General features: G+C 43.6%; 1 protein-coding gene across 3 annotated transcripts in view; it reads left to right on the forward strand.

Moving 5' to 3' along the window:
* RUNX2 (RUNX family transcription factor 2) overlaps positions 1 to 22,407 on the forward strand; it is a 206,134-nt gene that overhangs the window by 178,647 nt on the left and 5,080 nt on the right. The window contains exon 8 of one of the 3 annotated variants that reach the window (XM_074348839.1): positions 21,539 to 21,604. The exons of the other annotated variants lie outside the window; for them this stretch is intronic. Coding sequence (XP_074204940.1) covers positions 21,539 to 21,604 — 66 coding nt within the window. The remainder of the gene's footprint in view (positions 1 to 21,538; positions 21,605 to 22,407) is intronic. 3 annotated transcript variants of the gene reach the window in all.

A 22,407-nucleotide genomic window follows, 5' to 3' on the forward strand; every position in this document is an offset into this window, starting at 1 on the left:
ATCTGGTTTGGACAACTATCATTTCTCACGAAGCCTGACCTTCTTAATTTTTCCTGTTCTCCTCCGCCCTCTCTCCTTTTTAAATTCTTGCCGTGTGATGGGGTTTTGTGTCACATGACCTCACCGTCCTGGTCAGTGATCTCTGGGGAGACTACACCTTCTCAGTGGTCCCTCTTCACGCCTGCCACCCACTCCAACCATGTTATGCTGTTTTCTCATGTTTACCACTTTCTGTCAAACTGTATTTTCCATTTTTTTTTACTTTACCAGTTTTCTTTTTTTTAGATCAAAGTATGAAAATTTATAGTTATTCCTGTTAGGTTTTATCTGATTTAATTCAGTAATAGTTTCTACCTGGCACGAACTTTGGATTTTTATAAATGTCACCCAGTAGATTCGTGGCCTCTTGCATTTCTTCCTCCCTAGGGTGTCTTTTTTCAGTTCATTTCAGCCATTTCAAATCAGCTCAACAGATACTTGGTACATAACTTAAAATGTGTTTAGGCGTGCAATGAATAATAATGAAATAGAAGACGTTGTCCCTGCCTTCAGGAAGCTTTCAGTCTCTTTTAGAAGACATAATGGGAATATGATGTGGTTACATAATGACATCAGACTGTGTGGAGGCCAGAATATGCAGAAAATGCTCAGGATTTTAGTGAAAGATCTTTTTTTTTTTTTACTAAAGTCTTCTCCTTTAGAGGATTAAAAAAAAAAAAATTCCATTCTGCTCAGATTATATTTTTACTCTGAATTGCTTCAACAATTACATTTTCAGCTGAAAAAAAAATTACACTTGTTGACAGGTGTGGTTTCATAATGTTTCTTAAGTTATGACAAGAATATATAAGATCTTGTCTTTTTCCAGCTAGATTGAAAGCTCCCCTAGGCCAAGGGCCTGATCTTCTAATCCTTTGCTGTCTCTCCCAAGACTTCAACTAGATCGAAAGCTCCCCTTAGACCAAGGACCTGGCCTGCCAATCCTTTGCTATCTCTCTCTCTAACTTCGAGCTTCATGCTCTAGGTGTAGGTGCTCACGGGAAGTCCTTGCCTGCCGTAGAAAGGTCTACCAGACAGACGGTGCTCTGTGCTTCAGATTCATTACGCTGTGACTATTAGGAATTGGCTAATAGATCTGGAAGTGGAGCTGTACAGGAAGCTAAGGACAATTGTCATTTACCTTAATTATACATGCCATATATACAGATATGGTCCTAGCATGTGATTATAATCTAGACTTTCCCACTATCTCTTTTAAAGTGGAGGAACATTGTTAGCACTGTGCTGTAACAGATATATGCACGTAGGCATCCATTTACGTCTTCATTACCTTTAGAATGAATATACATGTAAATATCCCTGACAGGTCTTTTATTGGGGAGTTAATAAATATTAGCCAAGGTACTACTTACTTTTTTTCAGGAAAAAATAGGACCATTGAAACCCCCATGTGTGAGTATTACTTTGTTACTTTATATTGAGCATTGGTTTCTCAGGAAATATTAATTGACTACTGTTGGTAGCAAAAAGAAAGAGAAACTGCTTGATTATATTAAGTTACTTTTTAGGTTTATTAATATGTGGAAATAGTTATAAGGGGAACCTTAGAAAAGGATATTTGAAAGAGGTAACTAAACAAGTAAAAATCTTTTTTATAATTAAAATTCTATATGGTAAAATGCAAATGACAGCACTTTAATTTGAATTGTTCAAAGTCACTTTTGAACAGTGTTTTTGTATTTCAAACAGTTCAAAGTGATTTTCAGAAAACAAGCAGGGGGGTATATATTATTAAATTGGGTCAGAATTTAAGTGACTTGGTCTGAGGAAAATCTAGGATCCCATTTGACTAAACTGTCTAAATTATTTTTTTGATGTGACTCTCAAGAAGTTGAATGTCAAGTCTGTGAAAGTCACATAAATTAAAATAAAATACTACTCAGGCAACATTGTCCCTGAGTATCTCAAAGGGTTTCTTAAGCAGGGACGTATCATATCTTTTCCAGAGAGACTTTGGCCTTAAGTGACCAACTTAGAAACACAGCCAAGCATGGTGGGTGGGGATAAGACCAATGTTTCTGTATCCAAACTTTGGACACAGATCTCTCTCCAACCCAAATGGTCACCACTCCAGCTCCCTGTTGTAATTGGTAGTAATGCCATCGTTAGTGGAATAATAACAACGCTCCACCCTGTGCCAAGGAGAGTAGTAACTCACGATAAATCAATAATAAACCCATTGATGTGGTCACAATAAATCCATATTTAATTAAGAAGAACCCTTTCTAAATAAAAACTACGAAGGAAATAAAAACAGGCTTGGAAAAGAGGAAAAAAGTCCGATAATAATGTTGTAGTATTCATCATTAAAAACAACAAAACTTTAAGCTCCCAAACTGTTCTGTTCCTTGGGAAAACAGTATTGCTTAAAGGGGTGGTGGAGGGAGAGCTGACCTAAAAGATTCCAAAAAGGAAAGAGTTTGTCCCCCTGGGCGGTTAACAGAACAAGTTACAGTTTTCTGACCTCATAAGTGAATGGGTTGTCAGGGGTATCAAATGTTTTTTTTTTTTTTCTCCTTTTTTAAAAAGTTTTTATTGAAGTGTAGTTGATTTGCAATGTTAGTTTCAGGTGTACAGAAAAGTGATTCAGTTGCACATATACATAGGTACATATTTCCTTTTTAGGTTCTTTTCCATTGTATGTTATTACAAGCAATTGAATAGAGTTCCCTGTGCTATAGAGTAGGTCCTTGTTGTTTATCTATTTTGTATGTAATAATGTGTGTCTGGTAATCCCCGAAGGCGTGCCATACTTTTGAAGCATTATCTGGCTCTTGGTTTTTGACCTGCTCTGACAGTCTCAGTCTTTTAATCGGTGCGTTTAGACCACTGACATTCTAAGTGATTACTCATGTAGCTGGATCTGTCTCTACCGTATTTGTTACTGTTCTCTTTTTATTGCCCTTATTCTTTATGCTGTTTTTTTCTTCCACTCTTTTTCTGCCTTTGTGGTTTTGAGTGTTTTATAGGATTCCCTTTTCTCTTTCTTAGCATATCAGTCATACTTCTTTTTTAATCTTTTTTTTAAGTGGTTGCCCTAGAGTTTGCAATATACATTCACGACTACTCCAAGTCTACTTTCAGTAACACGGTACCACTTCAAGGGTAGTGTGAGTACCTTACAACCTATAAACATCTGTGTGTAGGTTTTGTGTGGACACAAGTTTTCAACTCCTTTGGGTAAATGCCAAGGAGTGCCCTTGCCAGATCGCATGGTAGAAACATGCTTAGTTTTGTAAGAAACCGCCAAACTGCCTCCCGGTATGGCTGTACATACTGCGTTCACACCAGCAACGAATGGGACTTTCCGTTGTTCCACATAATCTCTGTGTGTCTTTATATTTAAAGTGGGTTGCTTGTAGATAATTTATAGTTGTGTCTCGTTTTTTTGATCCACTCCGACATCTGTCCTAATTGGTGCATTTAGACAATTGACATTCACCACGATTACTGATATAGTTGGATTAATATACCTTTGAAGGATTAGTAAAACCTCAAAAACCTCTTTAATCCAGCATTTAAATTTGGGATATGCATCCCCAAAGAGAATTAAACCCAACACTGATAAAATAGTAGGTGTTCAATAATTGTATGTTGAATCGACTTGGTTTGTCAGGAAAACATTTCTTCTAAGGCCCAGGCATATTTATGGTGATTAAACTGTCAAAGAATCATTGGAAGGTGTTGGAAGCAGCACTTGGCTGGGAATTGAGGAACCTGTAGTATAATTTTAGATGGGCCTCTGAGCACATCACTTGAGCAGGTCGCTTAACTCCTATGGGTCTTAGTTTCCTCAGGGGTGAAATGAGTTAATTGGGCCAGACATTCTCCAAGGAGCATCAGAAAACCTTCAATGTCTGTGATTCTAAAATAACACCTGGAAGGGTAGATTTTCTCACAGAAAGATTTAGTAATTGCCACATCAGGAAACTGGGGACTGCCATGCATAATAAGAATAGAGGCAAGTGTAATATTTGATTTATGAACGAACTTAATAGGAATAACTACTACAGATGTCACGGAAAGCTTTTTCTTGTTCTTTGGTTGATTCTGATGGGAAGCAACCTAAAATCAGGTTGATCTATGCCAAAGAACTGTACGTTCAGACCTTGCCCCTTGCCCACAGTTAAGCTTCTGTACGTGGTGAAACCTCATATACATGCGTGTGTGTCAGCATCTGCAGACAGGTTTTGAAACCCCAGCTTTAATTTAAAATTAAGGAGCTTTATTTCATTGACATAATACACAGCGTTGCAGGGTTTTAATGCAACTTATCTGTGTTGTACCCTCTTTTCCTGGGAATGGTTATAATGACATGTACTTTATCTTACTGGGGAAATGAGACTCTTATAAGCTAAAGATTACTAAAACAAAAGAGCAGCTGAATTGTTAATAACAGAATAAATGAGATTCGAGGACCAGACTTTCTGTAGTAAAGAAATTAGATATATTTGGAGAAAACATGATTAGAATTACAACAAAGTTCCTTTTAGTGAAACATTGCTATTATGTTTTATGACCACATGACAAAAATCTTCATTAACATGGTAATGAATAAGACAAAAGTTCAGGGAGCGTTTTCTACTAGGGTATGGCGTGGTGATTAAACAGTCTTTGGAGCCAGATTCCCTAGGTTTAAATCCAGGCCTCTTTACTCACTAGCTGTGTGATCTTGGGGATATTACTTAGCTTGTCTATACCACAGTTTCTTCATCTGTAAAATGGGCTAATGATAGTATAATAACAATAATGATAATGATAATGATAATAATAATAATAATACCACCAACCTCAAAAGGTTGTAATGAGGACTAAAGGATAGTTAATATACATAAAGGCCTTAGAATAATGCCTGGCACTCAATAAATGTTAGCTATTACTGGGAAAGGGAAAATAAGAAAGGATTATCTAAGGATATGTGCTGTGGAAAAGGTAAAATAGGGTGATGTGAGGAGGAAGAAACATTTAAACTGAGATCCGGAGAACAAGGAGGAGGTAGCCTGGGGAAGATGACCGCAGGCAGTGGGGAAAGCCGTGCAAGGGCCCTGAGTTGGGAAGAGGAGTGTCTGGGGCAGGAGCGTGTAGAAGACGAGATAAAGTCGGCAAGACGGGCTCCCCAGCTCACGTGGGGCCTCGGCTGCTCAGGATTAGAAGTTGGGATATTTGCTGGCCCCTGCAGTGATAAGCCACCGGCAGATTTTAAGCAAGGTGATGATATAAACAGATCTCTATCTCCCGGTGGTCACTCTGGCTTTTGGGACAGAACGTGCAGGAGGAGAGTGTGGCGAGAGTGTGGCGGGGAGCAGTGTCGCCAGGGTGAGAAGATGGTGGCAGGGCTTACCTGGAAGGGGCAGGGAGGAGACAATGGATTGGAAGCGGGTGTTTGCCTGCATCATCAAAGTGTTTTAGCAATGCTTTCCCCCAGTCCGTAGTTTACTTTAAAAGGAATAATACTGCATCTTATAAAATCTTAGTTAATGTTTAGACACTGTTCACACGCCCCACAGTGAAGCGGTATTTCAGGAATTGCTTGATTTATTGGGTGAATACAGAACCACCCACCTGGAAAATTCAGGCCAGAAGTCCATTTGGAGAGCCGAAATGTTTGGGTTGGTTGTTTTCATTGACACATTAATCTGATTATTTCCAGTAGCGCTCCTTCCTAGGCGTGGGGCAAACTCAGATGGCCATGCAGTGAGGACAATGCTGACATTCATTTGGGGGGCCGGCCAGCGTGGTGTGTTCTCCTCCTGAAACATAGGTAGTGCATGCTCGAATGTTTCACGGCCTGGATATACTCCTTGTAGGGTGGAACAAAGTGCTACACGGGTGCTGTAAGATGATCACGCTCGGAAAAGTGAGGCAACCAGTGAAGTGGGGAGACCCCTGGGTTGGGGCAGGGGGCCCTTACATCAGTCTCGCAAGCCGACCTCCTGCATTTGAGCTGAGGGGAGCCAGGCGAGACCCCAGCACTTGTCCTCCCTGGGAATGGAGTCAACATCCGGGCAGCTGCTGCCCAGAGGACTGGGAAATCTGCACACGTCTTAAACTGGTAAGGACTTGAGTTGATCAAGGATGAGGGACTTGTTCTAAGCAGAATCTTATGAGCACAAACGAAAGGTAAAGGCGGAAGCTTCTACTCGGTGAGACTCTTAGTGTAACAGTTGTAGTCAGTGTTCACTCCTGTCTCAGATCCTTTAACCGGGCCTTAAAGAGAGATTCTTCCCCCCATCCCCACCCCCAAACCTTCCACTGTGGTTCTAGAAATGAGCTTCCCAATCTTATGAAGACGGGAGCACTTCGTGCATTTCCTGTTTGAAAAGTAACAAATGTCCTGCTCCCTGTGGACGCCAGTGTCCTTCCCGCAGCGCCAGGGCGCAGGGGGACGCGTACTGAAAACTGTGACCACCGTTTGTTAGCTTGTTTTAAAGGAAAGAAGAAGAACAGCAAAATCAGAGTCTGGGGAGTACATTTCTCAGTGACCTAATCTACTTAAAATTTATTTGATGGATTTATATTGACTTTGGGAAGCTCAAAGGACCCAAAATAAGATACAATTCAAAGAGCATCAACATCTCATGGGATGAGACATCTAGAATGAGTCCAGCGGCTCTGACAACTTCATGGATTGGAATTCTGGATATTAGGTTGGCTGTTTCTTTGGCTGTGGAAGCTCGTTGTTAACCTTTCTCTCTGGCTTGGTCGTTTAGAACGTAACAGGAAGGGAGAATTGCAGCCAAAAAGATTCAGTGTAAGGAGGAGGCAAAGCCCCTGAAAAAAACAGTCACTTTTTAAAAGCAAGAGATCTTAAAGACAGTGTGCTCTAGAGGGAGGGGTGTTTTCTGCCCAGAAGCCAGGAGGTCTGCATCCTGACGGTCAGACTGCCTTCCTCTTCAGGCAAGGGGATCTTGATCAGACTCACGCCTCCCTTCAGTCTTAAGGCTTTGGTCCTGTTCTTTTCCCCTACAACTCTGCAGTATTGTGTTGAAAATCATCGCTAAAGTGGGTAAGAAGATGCCTTCCGAGGCCTCTATTTAAGGACTTTGGAGATGTGGGTGTTTCAGCCCCTGCACAGACCTTCGGAGCTAGAATTTGAAATGTCAGCTTGGGACTCGTGAAGCCACAGCTTGCGCCCCGGGTCCCCGCAGACGGGCTACACTGCATCACCCTGCTCTTTGTGCCACGTTCCCTGGTGCCTAAAAGAGAAAAACTATTTCACCAAAGTGAACCCCACCCAAGGGACTTCCTGCTAACATTTTAATGAAAAGGTTACATTTCAAATTGCAAATAACAGAACTTCTAGTTAAAAGTTGGAAAGGAATCTTTCTGACAGTTTGTAAAAATCAAATAAGCAAGTACCATTCTGGGTGATGTAGAAGGCAAACTGGAGCCACTCACATTGAGGTAAAACTCTTCAGTGCCCGGAAAATGTGGCAAGTATGCTCTAACAGATAGAACAGACAGGCAAATGAGCATTGAGGGAAACAGAGAAAGAAGAAGGAAATTTGTACAGATACCACCTGCGGGTTGGGATTGTGGATCCTGGCAGCGTCACACTGGGTGGCACGAGATCCAGGGCCCAGTGCAGTTCGATGACCAGTGGCCTCCAGCAGCCCGTGCGGCTCGGGCTAGGAGGATGCTGGCCTGCAGACTGGGTTGGTGAGGAGAGATGGGGACTCGGGCAGGTGCCCTGGAACACGTGAAGAAGAACTGAAGACACTACCAGGAAGGCGGGAGCATCCTTGCGAGGGGAGGCTTGAACTCTTCTGCTGCACTAATTCAGCAACTCCAGGGAGCGAGGAAACCGAAAGGACCTGGACAGTCATATCAGCGGTAACAGTGGCTTTTCTAATGGCAGAAGTCACGTAAAGCTTACAGACAGCACCTTGTTAGAACAAGTTAGGTGCAGGGGAAAACGGGAAGGATTTCAGCAACTAAGTCCAAAGGTGATAGTAAAAGTAAGTGCATAAAATACTTAGCATTAATAACTGTAATGATATTTAGATAGTGTTTTAAATAGAAGAGATGCTCACAGACATTCTCATTTAATCTCACAGCAGTTTATCGGAATATAGATGTTATTATCAGTTATCCCTGTTTTGCCAGTAGGAATTAGAGCTCAAGAATGTTCAGAGACTTGACTTCTAGGTCACATAGTGAAAGAGGGGGAAAGACTCACCCCCAAGTCTTTGGGCCCCAAGTGTGCTTTCCCCATGATGTGTTGTCATCGCAGTCTCCGTATGAGAACCAGACTTTGCGACAGAAGCCTGTTTGGTGCCGTCCTAAGAGGAATTTTTATCACATTGGCCTTGCCTGGTCACCCTCGGGGGACATAACACCAGTAATCCTTACTAAGCAGCCAGAGTTCGTGCTTGATACAGGTCGGAGAACCCAACTAAAGTAAAATTTACCGGATTCCTACCAGAAACCACAGTGAAAATAATCCACCTCCTGATTTCGTAAATCTAAATTTTATTCTAGAGATTAAAAATGTACATATTAATGAAATCTGCAAACCTGAAAGTATACATGTTTATGTATGAGGGCAAGGAAATTTAAGCTATTTAAATTATGCTTAATAATATATCCTTGTCCTGCAAGAGTTGGAAAGGTGGATATAAATATTTATTTTTACTTCAGATAGTTCAGATCAAACCAGTTTACTTAAAGGATCTGGAACAAAGGAGAAAGAGAAATAGCTCATATCATATCCCTCATTGAGTGTAGGAGCCTAAAGCTAATTTTAACCCCTTTCACTGCTAAATTTAATGACAAAAATCTTTAAAAGCTAACAGTGTTCCCGTTTTCTTTCGGCCTCCTTGCAAACTGTTGTTAACAGTTACTTTTATTTTTTTATTTAGTGGAAGAATATTCTAAATTTTCTAATTGGCATTTTGTATCTAGAGAGAAAACCTGGGTATTTTTTGCACAGTGAATATACCTCGTTTTTAAAAACGGTAATAACTGTTTTTTAATGAATGGGCATCTTTCTTTAAAGGAACCATATTTCTAGTAGAATTTTAAAGCTACTTTAGAATTCCAACGTTATCTAATATGTAGTTGAATCAGAATTTTAGAGTTGGAGCCCATGGAGAGAGCTTGAGTCAAGGTCCGTCATTCTACGGACGAGGGACATGTGGGGACAGGGAGGGGAAGGGCTCAACAGCAATCACCCTGCCCGCTAGGGGCAGTGCTGGGCCAGAACCCACGCCCCCGACTGCGTGGTCCAAGGCTCTGTAATTGTATTCTCCTGCTGCATTTCCTGTAGGCCACTGGCATTTTTTTGGCTATTGCTGTACATGGCCGTTGTGATATGGAAATAAAAAGCTACATCTGAATTATCTCCTCCTCCTTTGCCCCTTTCCTCTTTTCACCCTCAAATTAAATCCTGCTGGAGAGACTGGGTAGACTTTGCCCCCCATTTGACAGCTCCATCACTCTTGACTGGCCATCATCAGCTGTGGACGCAGGGGAGAGGACTCGCTGGCCGGCTAAAGTAGGGCTCCAGTTTTGGGCAGGCAGAGAATGTCCACTGTTGGGAGGAGCTACCACTGGCTATTTATTGTGTTTTTGTGTGTCTCTCTCAAGGATACCGAGATGACTAGGCCCTCTCTCTCTCTTTTTTTTTTTTTTTTTTTTTTGTCATCAAAACAAGTAGCTCCTCTCAGACACCTTAATACATAATTAGGTGTGTCTGTTTACACTTGGGAGTCAGCAGGCTTCATGTCCTGAAGAAATACAAGGTGTCTGGGAGCAGCCACAAACAGATGTTGAAATTGCCCATTTGCGGCGAGTTTATTACTATAGCACCGGGAATAAACACTGAGAAAGAAACCCCTCTGCAGGAGTGTGTGTGTGTGTGTGTGTGTGTGTGTATGTTGAGAGGGGAATGTTACCAAGCAGAGTAGAAAGTGAAAGGAGGTCCTATATATATATTTTTTTCTTTTGTCGATTTATTTAGTATTTGTTTATTTCCTACAGCAAGGAAAATCTCCCTATGTGACTGGCTATTGCTTAGCAATCTGCAGGGTTTGATTTCTGGTCAAGAAAAAAAAAACACCTTGAGAACAAGGTTCTATGTAACTAAGACACGTTTGTTTTTGTTTAAGTCACTCAGAAGAGAAATCATGTCTTGTCCATTGTTAGAAGAGAAGTTTCAAGCAAAGGAAAATTCTACATATGCTAAAATATACAAACAGCTCTTTGAAACTGATGCCAAATCAAACTCTAAAAGCAGGGATGTTTTTCTTGCAGAGGTTTTGAGTTAATTCTGTGTGCAGGGCTGGTGTGGAAACCTCTGACACTGTCGGAGGAACGAGCTACCGCAACACTGCGTTTGGATTCGGAAGTTACCTGAGAAACATTGTCTCAGGACAGTATGCAGACGCTTGTACATGCTTTTAGGCTAAATCCTAGCAACAAAGGAAAAGAAATTCTTTTCAAAGGGAGTCAGTTTTTCAGTTAAATTAAAGGTAGTAGGTTGCTTTCTAGACGTTATTGGATCTAAACCTCCACTGTGAGAAGGCACACTGGTCATTGCTTTTTTAAATATTCAGTTAGAATGATGCCTATTGTTAAAGAGATACTATCTTTCCCCCTGTCAGGACTTCTCTTAGGATGAAAAATTTTAGATGCTAATGAGACAAGTCTAGCTGGGGGGAAGGGACCCAGGATAGGAAACCCAACATTATTTTGGCTCTGCCCCTGATTGGCTGCATCCTTGAGACAGTGCATTCTTCCCTTGACGAAGCGTCCTCATCAGGTGGTACCTGTCAGTTGGGCCTTTTGTGATGGCAAAATCAGATGTATGTGAAAATAGACAACCTCAAAAGCAATGTCTACATTTGAGACATGATCTTTTAATTTAATTATTATTTTTGAGAGTCAGCATTGATGTGGACAGGAGGGTTCGCTTTGGGACTGACAAAACCAGAACACATTTTTGCTCTTAGGATTAGGGAGCAAACCCAGGGAACAGGGTGGACTGAGAGATGTGCCCCAAGACTGGTGGATGGGGCAGAGCTGTGGACATGGAACTCATGAGCGCAGGTAAACCACAGGTGCAGTGGGGCAGGAAGAGCAGCTGGCTGAAGAGGGACAGGCAGAAATCAGAAGGCACGCACACTCTGCAGTTAGAGACAAGGATCGAGGTTGAACCTGGCATCGCCATCCCTTTTTCCTCACACTGACATTTAAGTACCGTCCGAATGTCACTCTGAGAGGAGCTATAGTGGTTTTAAAGATAAGTAACACAGCGTCTGGTTCTCAGGGACGGGACAGGCTGGTAGCAGTGATGGGGGGATTGTGGGGCCTCTGACATGCATCCTACAAGAGAAACACGGATGAAGAACGCCGTGCGGGGAGGGGGGGCCGCTAGGGCCCAGAGCGAGAGCACGAGGAGAATCGTGGGAGCAGAGGGGGACTGTGAGGTAGACTTTAAATGCTGCTTAGACCTTGGAGGGACTCAGGTGGGGTGGGGGTGGGGATACTGAGGGCAGAGGGAGTAACAAAGCTGTATGGGAGGGGGGTGTGGACCACGGACAGGGCTCTGGTCCAGCTGGATCGTAGAGTTCATGAAGAAGTAGAGTGAGGGACAAGGCTGGAAGGGTAAGTCAGGACAGGATCGTTAACCCTAGCAGATGCTTGTGGTGTGCCTAATCCAGAGATCTGGAAATGTACACACGTGTGCGTATCAATAGCATGACCTGCAGCCCCAGACTGGGTAGGCAGTCGTGAACAGGGAAATCCTGAGACCGGGATTTCCAAGGTGGCCAAGACCAGGATTCAGGAACTCCTGCTGTCTGGGCAGAAGATACAGCACATACACACATGCACAAGTGGGTCTCAATTCTAAGGTTACCTTCCATCACAACCAGGAAGTCTCTTCTGTGGTCTTCCTGGGGCAGGCACCAATCCCAGGGCCGGGTCTGCAGGGAGCAGGTAAGTGGATGCATCTGACTGAAGAGGGAGGGGGGCAGAGATAAGGAAGGGTCCTGGCAGGACACAGTGGCAGCTAAAGCCTGTGGCTTTGACCCCTGATTCCCACAGTTGTGTGAGGCCTGGGATAGCTCTGGCCTGCAGTGCTGACTTGGAGAGACTGAGTGGCACTTTGGTCATCTGGTTCACATTCTGGGTCCTGGGGCACTGAGGGGGTTTGAGTCACGAGCACTAAGGTCCGGGATGGCCTCAGGGCGCTTGGACCACACTGGGGTGCTAAGCCTTGTGAGGGGAATTTTATTTGAAAAACTGTTCCCCGAGCTTGTCAGGTTTTGAGCTGTCCTACCTCGGAGGCAGCTGCTGTCTGGAGCCAACCCTCCCTTCCCTTGGGCCGTCCAGGGTCAGCGCTAGGCTTGATTACAGAGCTAGCCTGAGACTGGATCGGTGCTGGACTTGGAGGAGCAGACCAGGAGGGAGAATGGAGCTGGACCTGAAAACGGTGTCTGCGCACTTAGTGGATGGGGGAATGTGGTCTCTATGGTGATTATTTGCTCTCCTAGCCTCCTTTTCCCACTGCAACAGGTTTGTTTTTCTTTTTTTTTTTACAGAGGAGTTTGGTTGGGCCTGGAGCTGGGTACGTGGCGTTAATTGGGAGTTTCAGGATTCTGTTTCTCAACCCATGTCTTTCCTAGCTCGGACCCAATCTTTTCAGTCTCCTTATTCTCTATTCAGATAATCCCGTAAGCAGGGACACCCTTTGGAGAAGGAGGTGTTTGCTATTTGCTGCGTCCTTTTGCCAGTTCTCACTTACCCAGTGAGAGAACCCAAAGAACATAAGATGTGATTTGCTTACGGTCAAAGTGTCAGTGGTAAAGACACTGTGAGAGTTACGGGCTGAGTCCACCCCTGCCTCCACCCCCCCAGACCCGCACGATAGTGCATCATTGCCCTCCAGGTAGGCATAGCAATTCGCCGTTAGAATTCGCGTGGAAATGACATTGAATCCCTCTGTACCGTGGAGGGGACTGACAGCTGAGCGCCCTGGGTCTGGGGCCATGTCCTGCACAGGCCACCATTTACTGGTCTGTAACCTTGAGGAACTCCCTTCGCTTCTTTGAGCTTCAGTTTGTCATCCGTAATGTGGGGTCAGTGACACTGTCTACCTCCCAGGGCTGGGGTGAGGACTTAATGCCGTTACATGAAGTAAGATCCTTTGTAGATGGGAGCCTTCGAATCTCAGGAGTTTGGCCGCCACTCTTTCCTCTTAGTAAGTCCTGTGACAGTGATACCATGGGGTACGGTGACTACGAAGTCACTTAGAGGATCCCTATGGTGGGAGCAGAGACTGGTCTGTTAAGCAACAGCCAGTGCTGGTTCCCAGCCCATCCCCAGGGCATTCCTAAATGGAGGGTTTAGGCTGCTGCCAGGCTGGAAAGAAGCACCCCAAGGGGCAGTGGGGACTCCAGGGCCCCTCCCCTGCTCTGCCCTCCACAATCTGTTGACGTAACCCAAAACAACCCCAACTCCCACCTGGAAAGCACTTTTGCGTCTCTTGTTATATCTTAAAATTCATGTGAATTTTACTCCATCGTAGGCCTGTTTTGGTTTTAATATAAAAAACTGTTTTAACTTAACAAATATCAGTTAAATGTCCCTCTTAAAAAACCCTCCCCCACTTGTTCCCTTCTTGTATTTCATGCTTTCCTATCAGCTAGGCTTGAGTGTCTAATATATAACATCTCAACCAGTTCATAAATTTCTGCTTTTAATATAGCCTTTTAATATAGTTACCACTAGCACAGGCCACAGGAAAATACCAGGCCGTCCTTTCTGTATTCGGGCTTTTTGGAAAGATTTACTTAGGAACAATTTATCATTTAGTTGCAATTTTAAAAATAATCTTAATTGGCCACATATGTTATCAAACAAGAGCTGGTCTTCCAGCCTCTGCCTTCGGCCGTGTCGCCCCCAATCCCCGTGCGCATGCGCGCTGCGTACAGCCAGGATGTCAGAAAATTAATTATGCCACTAGAGGCAGATACCATCAGAGGAAAGCCTCCTCCTGATTTCAGATAAGATTACCGATATCGAAGCTGTTATTTTTAGGAGGGCAAGACTCTTGCTTTTAAACCTCCTTCCCTCTTTTTCCTAGTTCCCCCTCTCTCTCTTAATTGTGGCTCTGTGTTTTGGTAGCCATAAGTCATTAGTGGTTTTTAATTTCTCTGAAACTGAAATAAGGTCTGAAAGGGTGGATTTGTCCCTTTTTTCCTCCTTCTTTCCTCCTTTTTTTTTTTTCTTTTTCCTTCTGGCTAATCGGAGGAACGCAACCACATCTGAAGCCACTTGGCTCATTATGAATTTCATGGAAACTGATTCTCTGAAAGTGTTTCCATATGTGTGTTCCCAATATATCCCATCCTCTCTAAATGGGAGCACAGACGTGTGCATGGGCTGGAAATGGCTTCAGGATGTGACAGAGCAGTCATATGACTGCCGCGGCACCGTGGGTGGCCCCTGCTCAAAGACACGGTGTCCTGGGTGCTGGCCTCCTTCCTGCCGTGGATCTGGTTTCAAAGACTATCCACCCTTCCTCGCCTTTAAAAAGTTCTTAATCAAGGCCTAGCAAGATGATCTCTCATTTTTCCTCCGTTTCTCTCCCCACCCCCTCTTTGGTTTCTTCCTTCTCTCTTACCCTCTTTGGACGCGGGTGCGCGCGCACACACACTGCCCATCTTCTACCTCCTCCCTCTGTCCCCTTCACCAAGAGGAAATATATTATTCCAACAGTATCCTCAAAATTTGGGTGGGTTTAAGGAATGGCTGAAGTTTCTGAAAATTGCCAGGTTGTGGGTTTTTTTTTTTTCCTTTTCCTCTCTCTCTTTCCTTCAGCATAGCATACTTTCTTAGCCTTGGGATCAGCTGGTCTTTAAGAATTTGTGAGCGTGCAGTGGAAAAGTACAATTCATTACAACACGGAAAATAAATATTTATCCTGGACAGTTGAGGCACTTTCCTCTCTTTTGCAAAACTATGGAGTTTGCTAGCCTGACCTTTCATTATCTTCAAAAAATTGATTTCAGATTCTCATTTTGCTGGTTTCTTCTCCATCAGCATGATCTGTTGCATTTCTGCCACCTCGGGTATGTTTTTCCAACCATTATCTAATGAAATTAAAAGTAAAACTAATTTAGTGATAGAGACTTATCATTTTTAGTGTGAAGGGCCAAGTTCAGGGAAATTAAGAAAATTGATGTAAAATCTCTTAAAACCTCAGTGTGGAAAAATGCAAAGTAATATTCTGCACATAATCGAAAATAGATTTTTAGATAATGTTTACATAGCATTTCTACTTCTGTCAAGTTGCCTGATCGGGACTAGGCTAGTAATTCATCAGTTCATCGCACTTTTTGGAAGTACTCGTCTTTTGTCAGTACTGTGCTATGTACTAGGTAGGATCTGAAAGAGGGATACGTGGGTCTTATCCTTAATTTGCTTTCCCTTTAGTTGGAATATGAAAATATTTATCTAAAACCAATGACGGTACTTTAAAATGCATGGAGTGGTAAAATTTACATACGTAAACGTTCAAGATGTAGATGGGGAAGGAAAGATGATAAGAATTTGTAGCCCTGGGAAGTGCTTGTGTAATGGTGAGCTTTTAAGACAATGCTTTCATCTCTGGGTCTGGCGGAGGGAAGAGAGGTGGCTGTGAGTCTGGGGACAGCCTGAGTGAAGCTGCAGTAAGGGTCTGAGTATGCATCCCACCACGTTGAGGAGGGTTCATACTGGGGCATAGTGGGATGTGACCTTGGGAGAGTAAGACAGGGGACTCCGTGCCAATAGCCTCATTGTTCGCACCTTCTTCGCCGAGTTCAGTCATTCCTGGTGAAGCAAGGCTGTGACCTGTGCTGAGTCAAAGTGACACCCTCTGATCTCAAGGCTCTGCACCTGTGTGGCCTGAAAAGGTAGAAGATTTTCCCCTTCCTTGTGTCATTTTGGAGGACACAGATCTCAGGAACCTCAAGGCGGATGCTCTGCCTTTTCCAGCTGGCTCGCTGTCTGGGCAGCAGAGGTGGAGTAGAACCCACGGGCCTGGTGCGGGAGAACCGTTCTCATCTCGTGATGTCACGCAGGCCCACGTGTCTCAGCTGCCATTGCTTCCTCCATAAAGGTCATCCATAATTCTTTTTTTTTTTTTCATTCCACCTAATTTCTTCTTTTTTTAAAATAGACTTTATTTTTTTAGAGCAGTTTCAGGTTTACAGCAGAATTGAGCAGAAAATAGAGTTCCCACATAGCCCTCCCCACCCACACATATATACTTCCCTACCCTCAACATCTCTGATCACTGTGGCATATTTGGTACAATCGACAAGCCAACATGGGAACATTATTATCAGCTAAAGTCCATAGTTTACATTAGGGTTCACTCTTGATGTTGTACATTCTATGGGGTTTGACAAATGCATAATGACACTTAGCCACCACTATAGAATCATATACAATAATGTCATTGCCCTAAAAATCCCTTGTGCTCCATCTATTCATTCCTCCCTCCCTCCCTCTCCCCAAACCCCTGGAAACCACGATCTTTTTATTGTTTCTGTAGCTGTGCCTTTTCCAGAATGTCATTTGGTTGGAACCATACAGTTTGTAGCCTTTTCAGACTGGCTTCTTTCATTTAGTAATATGTCTTTTAAATTTCTTCTATGTCTTTCATGGCTTGATAGATTTTTTTTTAATTTAGTGCACATATATTTTTTAATTTACATATATGTACTGTTCATTGTTTCTAAGAATGTTTAGAGCTTTAGCTTTTTAAACTTACATTTAAAAAATTATTACTGAATTATAATCGGTTTATAATGTTGTTAGTTTCTGGTATACAGCAGAGTGATTCAGTTATACATACATACATATATATTCCTTTTCATATTATTTTTCTTTATAGGTTATTACAAGATATTGAATATAGTTCCCTGTGCTGTATAGTAGGACCTTGCTGTTTATCTATTTTATATGTAGTAGTTAGTATCTTCAAATCTCGAGCTCCTAGTTTGTCCCTCCACAACCCGCCTTCCCCCAATCCACAATTCTTGATGTCACAGACATACTGTCTCTATATACTGCCTAGGAATTCAGACAGGATGTGTCTTATCCTCTGTTACCTTTACTACCCATTCCCAGTAAGTGACGAGGCCTTAGTGGCAGTGGTCACCCTGGGATCCAGGGGCAGAGGGGTGCTAACTCACCTTCCCGCAGGCTGTGCATGTCTGGCCTGGCCCTCCTCCTCCTTCCTCCCTTCTCCCTGTGGGCCCCCGGTTTTAGATTTAACACACCGATACCAGCTCTGAGGATACTGGGAACAACACTGGTGGCAAAACAGAGGCATCCATTCACCAGTGGCAACTGCCATTTGTGGGCCCCTGTCTGAACCGTGAGGTCCAGTGATGTAGTGATGCTTGGGAAGAGCTCTGAACACCTTTTAAAGAGAGTTTTATCCGGTTTCATAGGTATAGAGTGGTATTTGGGTTACATTTTAGGTTTGCTGTCAGCATTGCTTACTGCTTATTATAGTATCTCTTTTCTTAATGTGTCAGAAATGTGCCAGGTACTGTGCAGAATTCCTGATCCCTGGACATTTACTTATTCGTTCATGTACTCGTCCATCCATCCAGACACTTAACATTAAAAAAAAAAATTAGGCTCATACGATGTAGAAGGTTCTGAGGGATATGAGAGGAAAATAAGTCATGACCTTTACCATCCAAAGCTCACTTTATAGTTGGAGAGAACAGGCCAAGAAACAGCTAATAATTCAGGAAAGTAGCAGCTGAGGGGCCGAAAAGAGCGATCCAGAAAATAAATGCTGTTAGAACAGGAGTGAAACAGGAAATCGTGTAAGAGTGGTTGGGAAAGGGGCAGCCAAAATGTTGTCAAAGGGGAAGAAGACCCTTAGTGGAGAGCAGCTCTGCGGAGGTCCCGCGTATTACGTCTTCCATTGGAAAGGAGGCCATGAGGGGGGTACTACAAAGTGCTTGGGTGTATCTGAGATGCATTGAAGCAACACCTCCCACCATTGAAGAGGCCTCAGCGAAGCTTTGCAGTTACTGCCTCATTGCTGAAAAGTGTGATGGCTTTTGGTTCAGTTACGTTTTTGCCCTTGTGTTGAAAAAAGACAAAGGACTCTGCCTTTGCCAGCCTGCGTTCCACCTGAACTAAGGCCCCCTTTCCTTTCCTCTGCCCCGACCTGCCCTCCTTGGCTGGGCTGTGTAAATTCCTCTGCTGAGACGGGGTGAAACAAGGTACACTGTTTCCCAGCTGACAGCCCCGAATGGCAAGTGCTCAGTCTCATTCTTTTCCAACTCCTTTAAAGATCTCCTTGCCCATTTTCAACCAACTGGTGTTTCTTGAGGGGCCACTAAGTGAGAAGATGCATATTAAAGTACTAGGTGAAGGCTGAGAGATGTCAAGAACCCTTGTTATTAAGCCCCGAAGAGGAGGGCAGACATGGATAGAGAGCTCACGGCCCTCCATGGCTCACTCTAGTGAGGAGTCAAGTGTGACCCAAGAGACTGGCATCAGACAGCGGGTGCGAAGGCACTAGAGGACTGCAGGCCACGACAGTCACAGACCAGAGTGTCTCTTTCGTTCTCCCTTATCTCGGTTTCTCCCCCTTCCACCACACTTTCCACCTGCTCTGAAGACCCAAGAAATCTGGCTGGGTAAAGCGAGGCTATTTCATTTCCTTTTTCCCGCGGGGCAAGAATTTTTTTTATTTTTAACATTGATTTTATTTTTAGTTGAGCTTCACGGGCATTTTATTAATATTCTTCCCCAGGTGTATTAGGTTATGGAAAACTGCTGCTGCTGCTGTTTCCATAGGCAAGGTTCTTGCAGCTCTTTTTCACCACAGCTCCACGCGTTTGCAAGCTATCTGACTGTGGCTGGGGGTGCAGGGAGTGGTTCTGGAATGAAATGCATCCAGAGAGAACCAGCAGGTCCTAAGGGAATCAAGCCCTTGACCTTGGTCTCATTCACATTATGCCATGATCAACTGAACTAATTGCTCACTGATTAGCAGATTAGACCAGCAAGACTCGGAAAGAGTTTTTAAATAGTGTCTCAAGGACAGTAGCCCTCAGTGGGGCTGCACACGTGGGCACCAGAAGAGCCTACTTAAATAGGCAAATTTATTTCGGCAAATAGACTTAAGACAACAAATACACATATATGTGTGTGTGACTGTGTCAACCAAATTCCTTAGGGGTAACTAAGATTGCAGAGAGGTCAGAAATCACAGCAGTCTTACCGACTTGTGACTCTGCCTCTCTGGGGCTGCTTGATTTTGTAGAGTAAATGCCTCCTCTTCTCAGTTTAGTTTTTCTGTCAGCAGGTTAGATTAGGATTAACTAAATAGTAAATGAGGGGTTTGGATTTTTTTTCATCAGAGTACCCCAACCAGCAGAGGGTAAATGGGTACCTTAGGGGATCGGGGGGGGGGGGGGCGTAGTCTAAAGCTTCACAAGTGCAAAATTTTGTTGAGGTCATTTTTTTTTAATTTGTTTGTCTAAAAATTCACCTAAGTGTTCTGAAGCTTCATGAATGCAAAATTCTGTCACAGTCATTTTTTTGTTTGTCTGGAAATTCACCCTGGTGTTAGCATTCTCCTCCATGTCATATCCATGTTTACTGTATGGCGTACCCTTGTCTCCATATTGAGTAGAACCAGCCTACTGGGAAGATGCACCATGTTTGTCTTGGGCTTCAAGTAACTCCTGGTGGCACTGGCTTTATTTAATCTGTGGGCTGTAGCCGGGAGTTTTAAACCGGCTCTGAGGCTACCAAGCAGATCGCCCAGGCAGTTACTGAGTTTTGCATTTATAAAGTTAGATTGGGGTAGGAGCACTTTTAGAACTCTCCAGGCTTTCATCTTGATCCTTTTAATAAGTAGAGGTTACATTTTCTTTACTTTAGTCGCTACAATATCTAGGTCTTGGTTTTTCACTTTTATAGTTGTCTGTAATGTGGTTAGTGACCCAAGTATGAATAGTTTAAAACATAAGGTCAAAATAACCCAAGGAGGTGGTCTGAAAGAAAACCCAAGTTCATGTACAAAACAGATTAGGAATACGGATACAACCATACTCAATGAAGGAAAATTTAATACATCATTTGCTTCTGTAATAATCATTATAAATAACTGAAGATTAGGGAGGTTTTTTGCTTTTAGTTTAGGATTCCTTCCTTCTCCCCATCACCGATTATTATATGAGATCTCATGTGATACTGCAGCAAGCCGTGAAAATTTTTTCCTGCAGAACACATTGCAGTATGTTTCAGAAAAATTTCTTAGTAACACAAAAATGACTAAACAAGTTCCAGAAAATTTTATTTTTTGTGAGTTATAAAAATTAGTATATAAATCCCTTTCAAGCCCACATTGGCTCTCTTTACAATCCTTAAGACATGACAGTCTCAAATGACTAGAAGCCCTTGGTCAAAATTCTGTAAACCTAGCAGAAATTTGTTGCATTGTTTTCTATAAACCACAACCAGAGCTCATGAATTCAAGAATGAATGTCAGTTTGCATTAGCTGGCATCTATAAACCAAAAAGGTACAGTGAGCCTGACATGTGACGGATAATAAAAACATCAGCCAAATGTAGCAGGTAAAATAGAGAAGTTGGGGCGGGCGGGGGGTGGAGAGATAAATTCAAAACCATATTGGAGTTTACTGGCAGGGTCCCACATAAAGGGTTTTAATGAGGCTTCTGCATCAAAAGAAGGGAAACCACATGGAATTTTAATTATGACTACAGTATATTTTAAGTATATGTACTTACGAGAAGCATATTATACCAGGAGCAGCATTTTTCACCTTGACAAGTCTATCTGTGTGAGCTCTGTGCTCCTGGGGGGTGGGGGAGGGAACGCTGGGGTTTTAAGTGTGACTTCTTTCCCTTTGAAATTGCTCACATCATTCTGCTTTCTCTCGCTAGCTGAGCCTTGACCCTCATGCGTACCGAAGTGGCCTGCCCATAACTGTTAGCTCTGCTGACTCCTGTTCACCTAGACGGGCTGGCCGGGAAAGGCTGTGGTCTCCGCCCGGTGCGGGTACTGTGTAAGGCGCTGAGAAGCCCGGGGCGGGCTTGTGAGCCGATCATAATCACCACTCTACCTTTTTACCCTTGAGTGTTTCAGAATCTCATACTCGGGGAAGCACTAGGGAGAGGCCAGTGGAGGCTGGAAGAATTTATCTAGAGCAGAGAGTCACTGCCCAGACAGGGCTAGTTTTGGTTTGTCATCTTGAAAGTGTTTGCTTCTGGTCTTAGAGGCTGCTCACCAGCTCTTTACCCTCTGCTTCTGGGCCTGTGGATTCCGGGAAGGTACTAACGCGGGGTGGGAACTTCGCTGCCCATCCCACCCCTCTGCTCCCACCTCCCCCAGGGCTGTTGCTTCTCCTTCTGTCTTGGAGTTCACGGTGATAGAACGTTAGAGCCGGAAGGGAACTTAGAGCTCATCCCCCTCATTTTGCAGATGATGACACTGCCACCTCTGACTTCTGCCTCTGGCCTTCCACTCTCAGTAAGAAGAGCCAGGCAGGTGAGACTTTTCACAATTGCTGGGCTGGGCTGGGTGGGGCTGTCTGACTGGGACTGTCCGATTTGTGAGAACAACTTGGGTTAACAGTATATTGCTTTCAAGTAGTCACTGTTTATGGTACATGCACATCCTGGCACTTACCGCGAGCATCTTACGAAGATGGCAGGCAGTGTGCATCTTAACAGAAAGGAACAACTCTCAATCAGCACCTTGAAAGACAAGTATTAGGATGATTTCTTTCATCAGTACTGTAGTATCCAAGAACGAGGGCGAAATAAAAATGAGGCTGCAGGAGTACCCGCTCACTGAGGCCCTCACGAGTTACTGAGTGCTCCCCCTTACAGATGCAAGCTGTAGGAGGGGCACACACATGAGAGCCGCAGAACTGGACGGTTTCAGCTGTGAACAATATCCTGAGGACACTGGGGTTATAAAAGGGCTTGCCACAGCCCCGTCAGTTTTAGAAAATCATAACCCAATCTTTAAAGATCACAGCTCTTCAGTTTTTTGGCATTTCAGGAAACGAATTTCCACATGAAGCGGTTTATAAGTGTGGTTTCATAAGTGAAGCACCAGAAATGCATAGGAAGGAGGCATTTAGAAGTTAAAGGATTTTACATTTTAGGGGAAACCCGGATTTGCTTCCAGGTTCTCAGTTCAAATTGGCCTGAAGCTAATGCTGTAGGATGTGGTCCAGGGGCCTGGCAGATGGGTGGTGAGGTGACCTCTTTTATCTCCTCTCCCAGTGAGCCTTTCCCCAAAGCTGCTGTTGGCACCTGGCCTTGATCAGGTCCTCCATCTCC

The sequence above is a fragment of the Camelus bactrianus genome, chromosome 20, assembly GCF_048773025.1.
Source record: "Camelus bactrianus isolate YW-2024 breed Bactrian camel chromosome 20, ASM4877302v1, whole genome shotgun sequence".
NCBI classification, from domain to species: Eukaryota; Metazoa; Chordata; class Mammalia; order Artiodactyla; family Camelidae; genus Camelus; species Camelus bactrianus.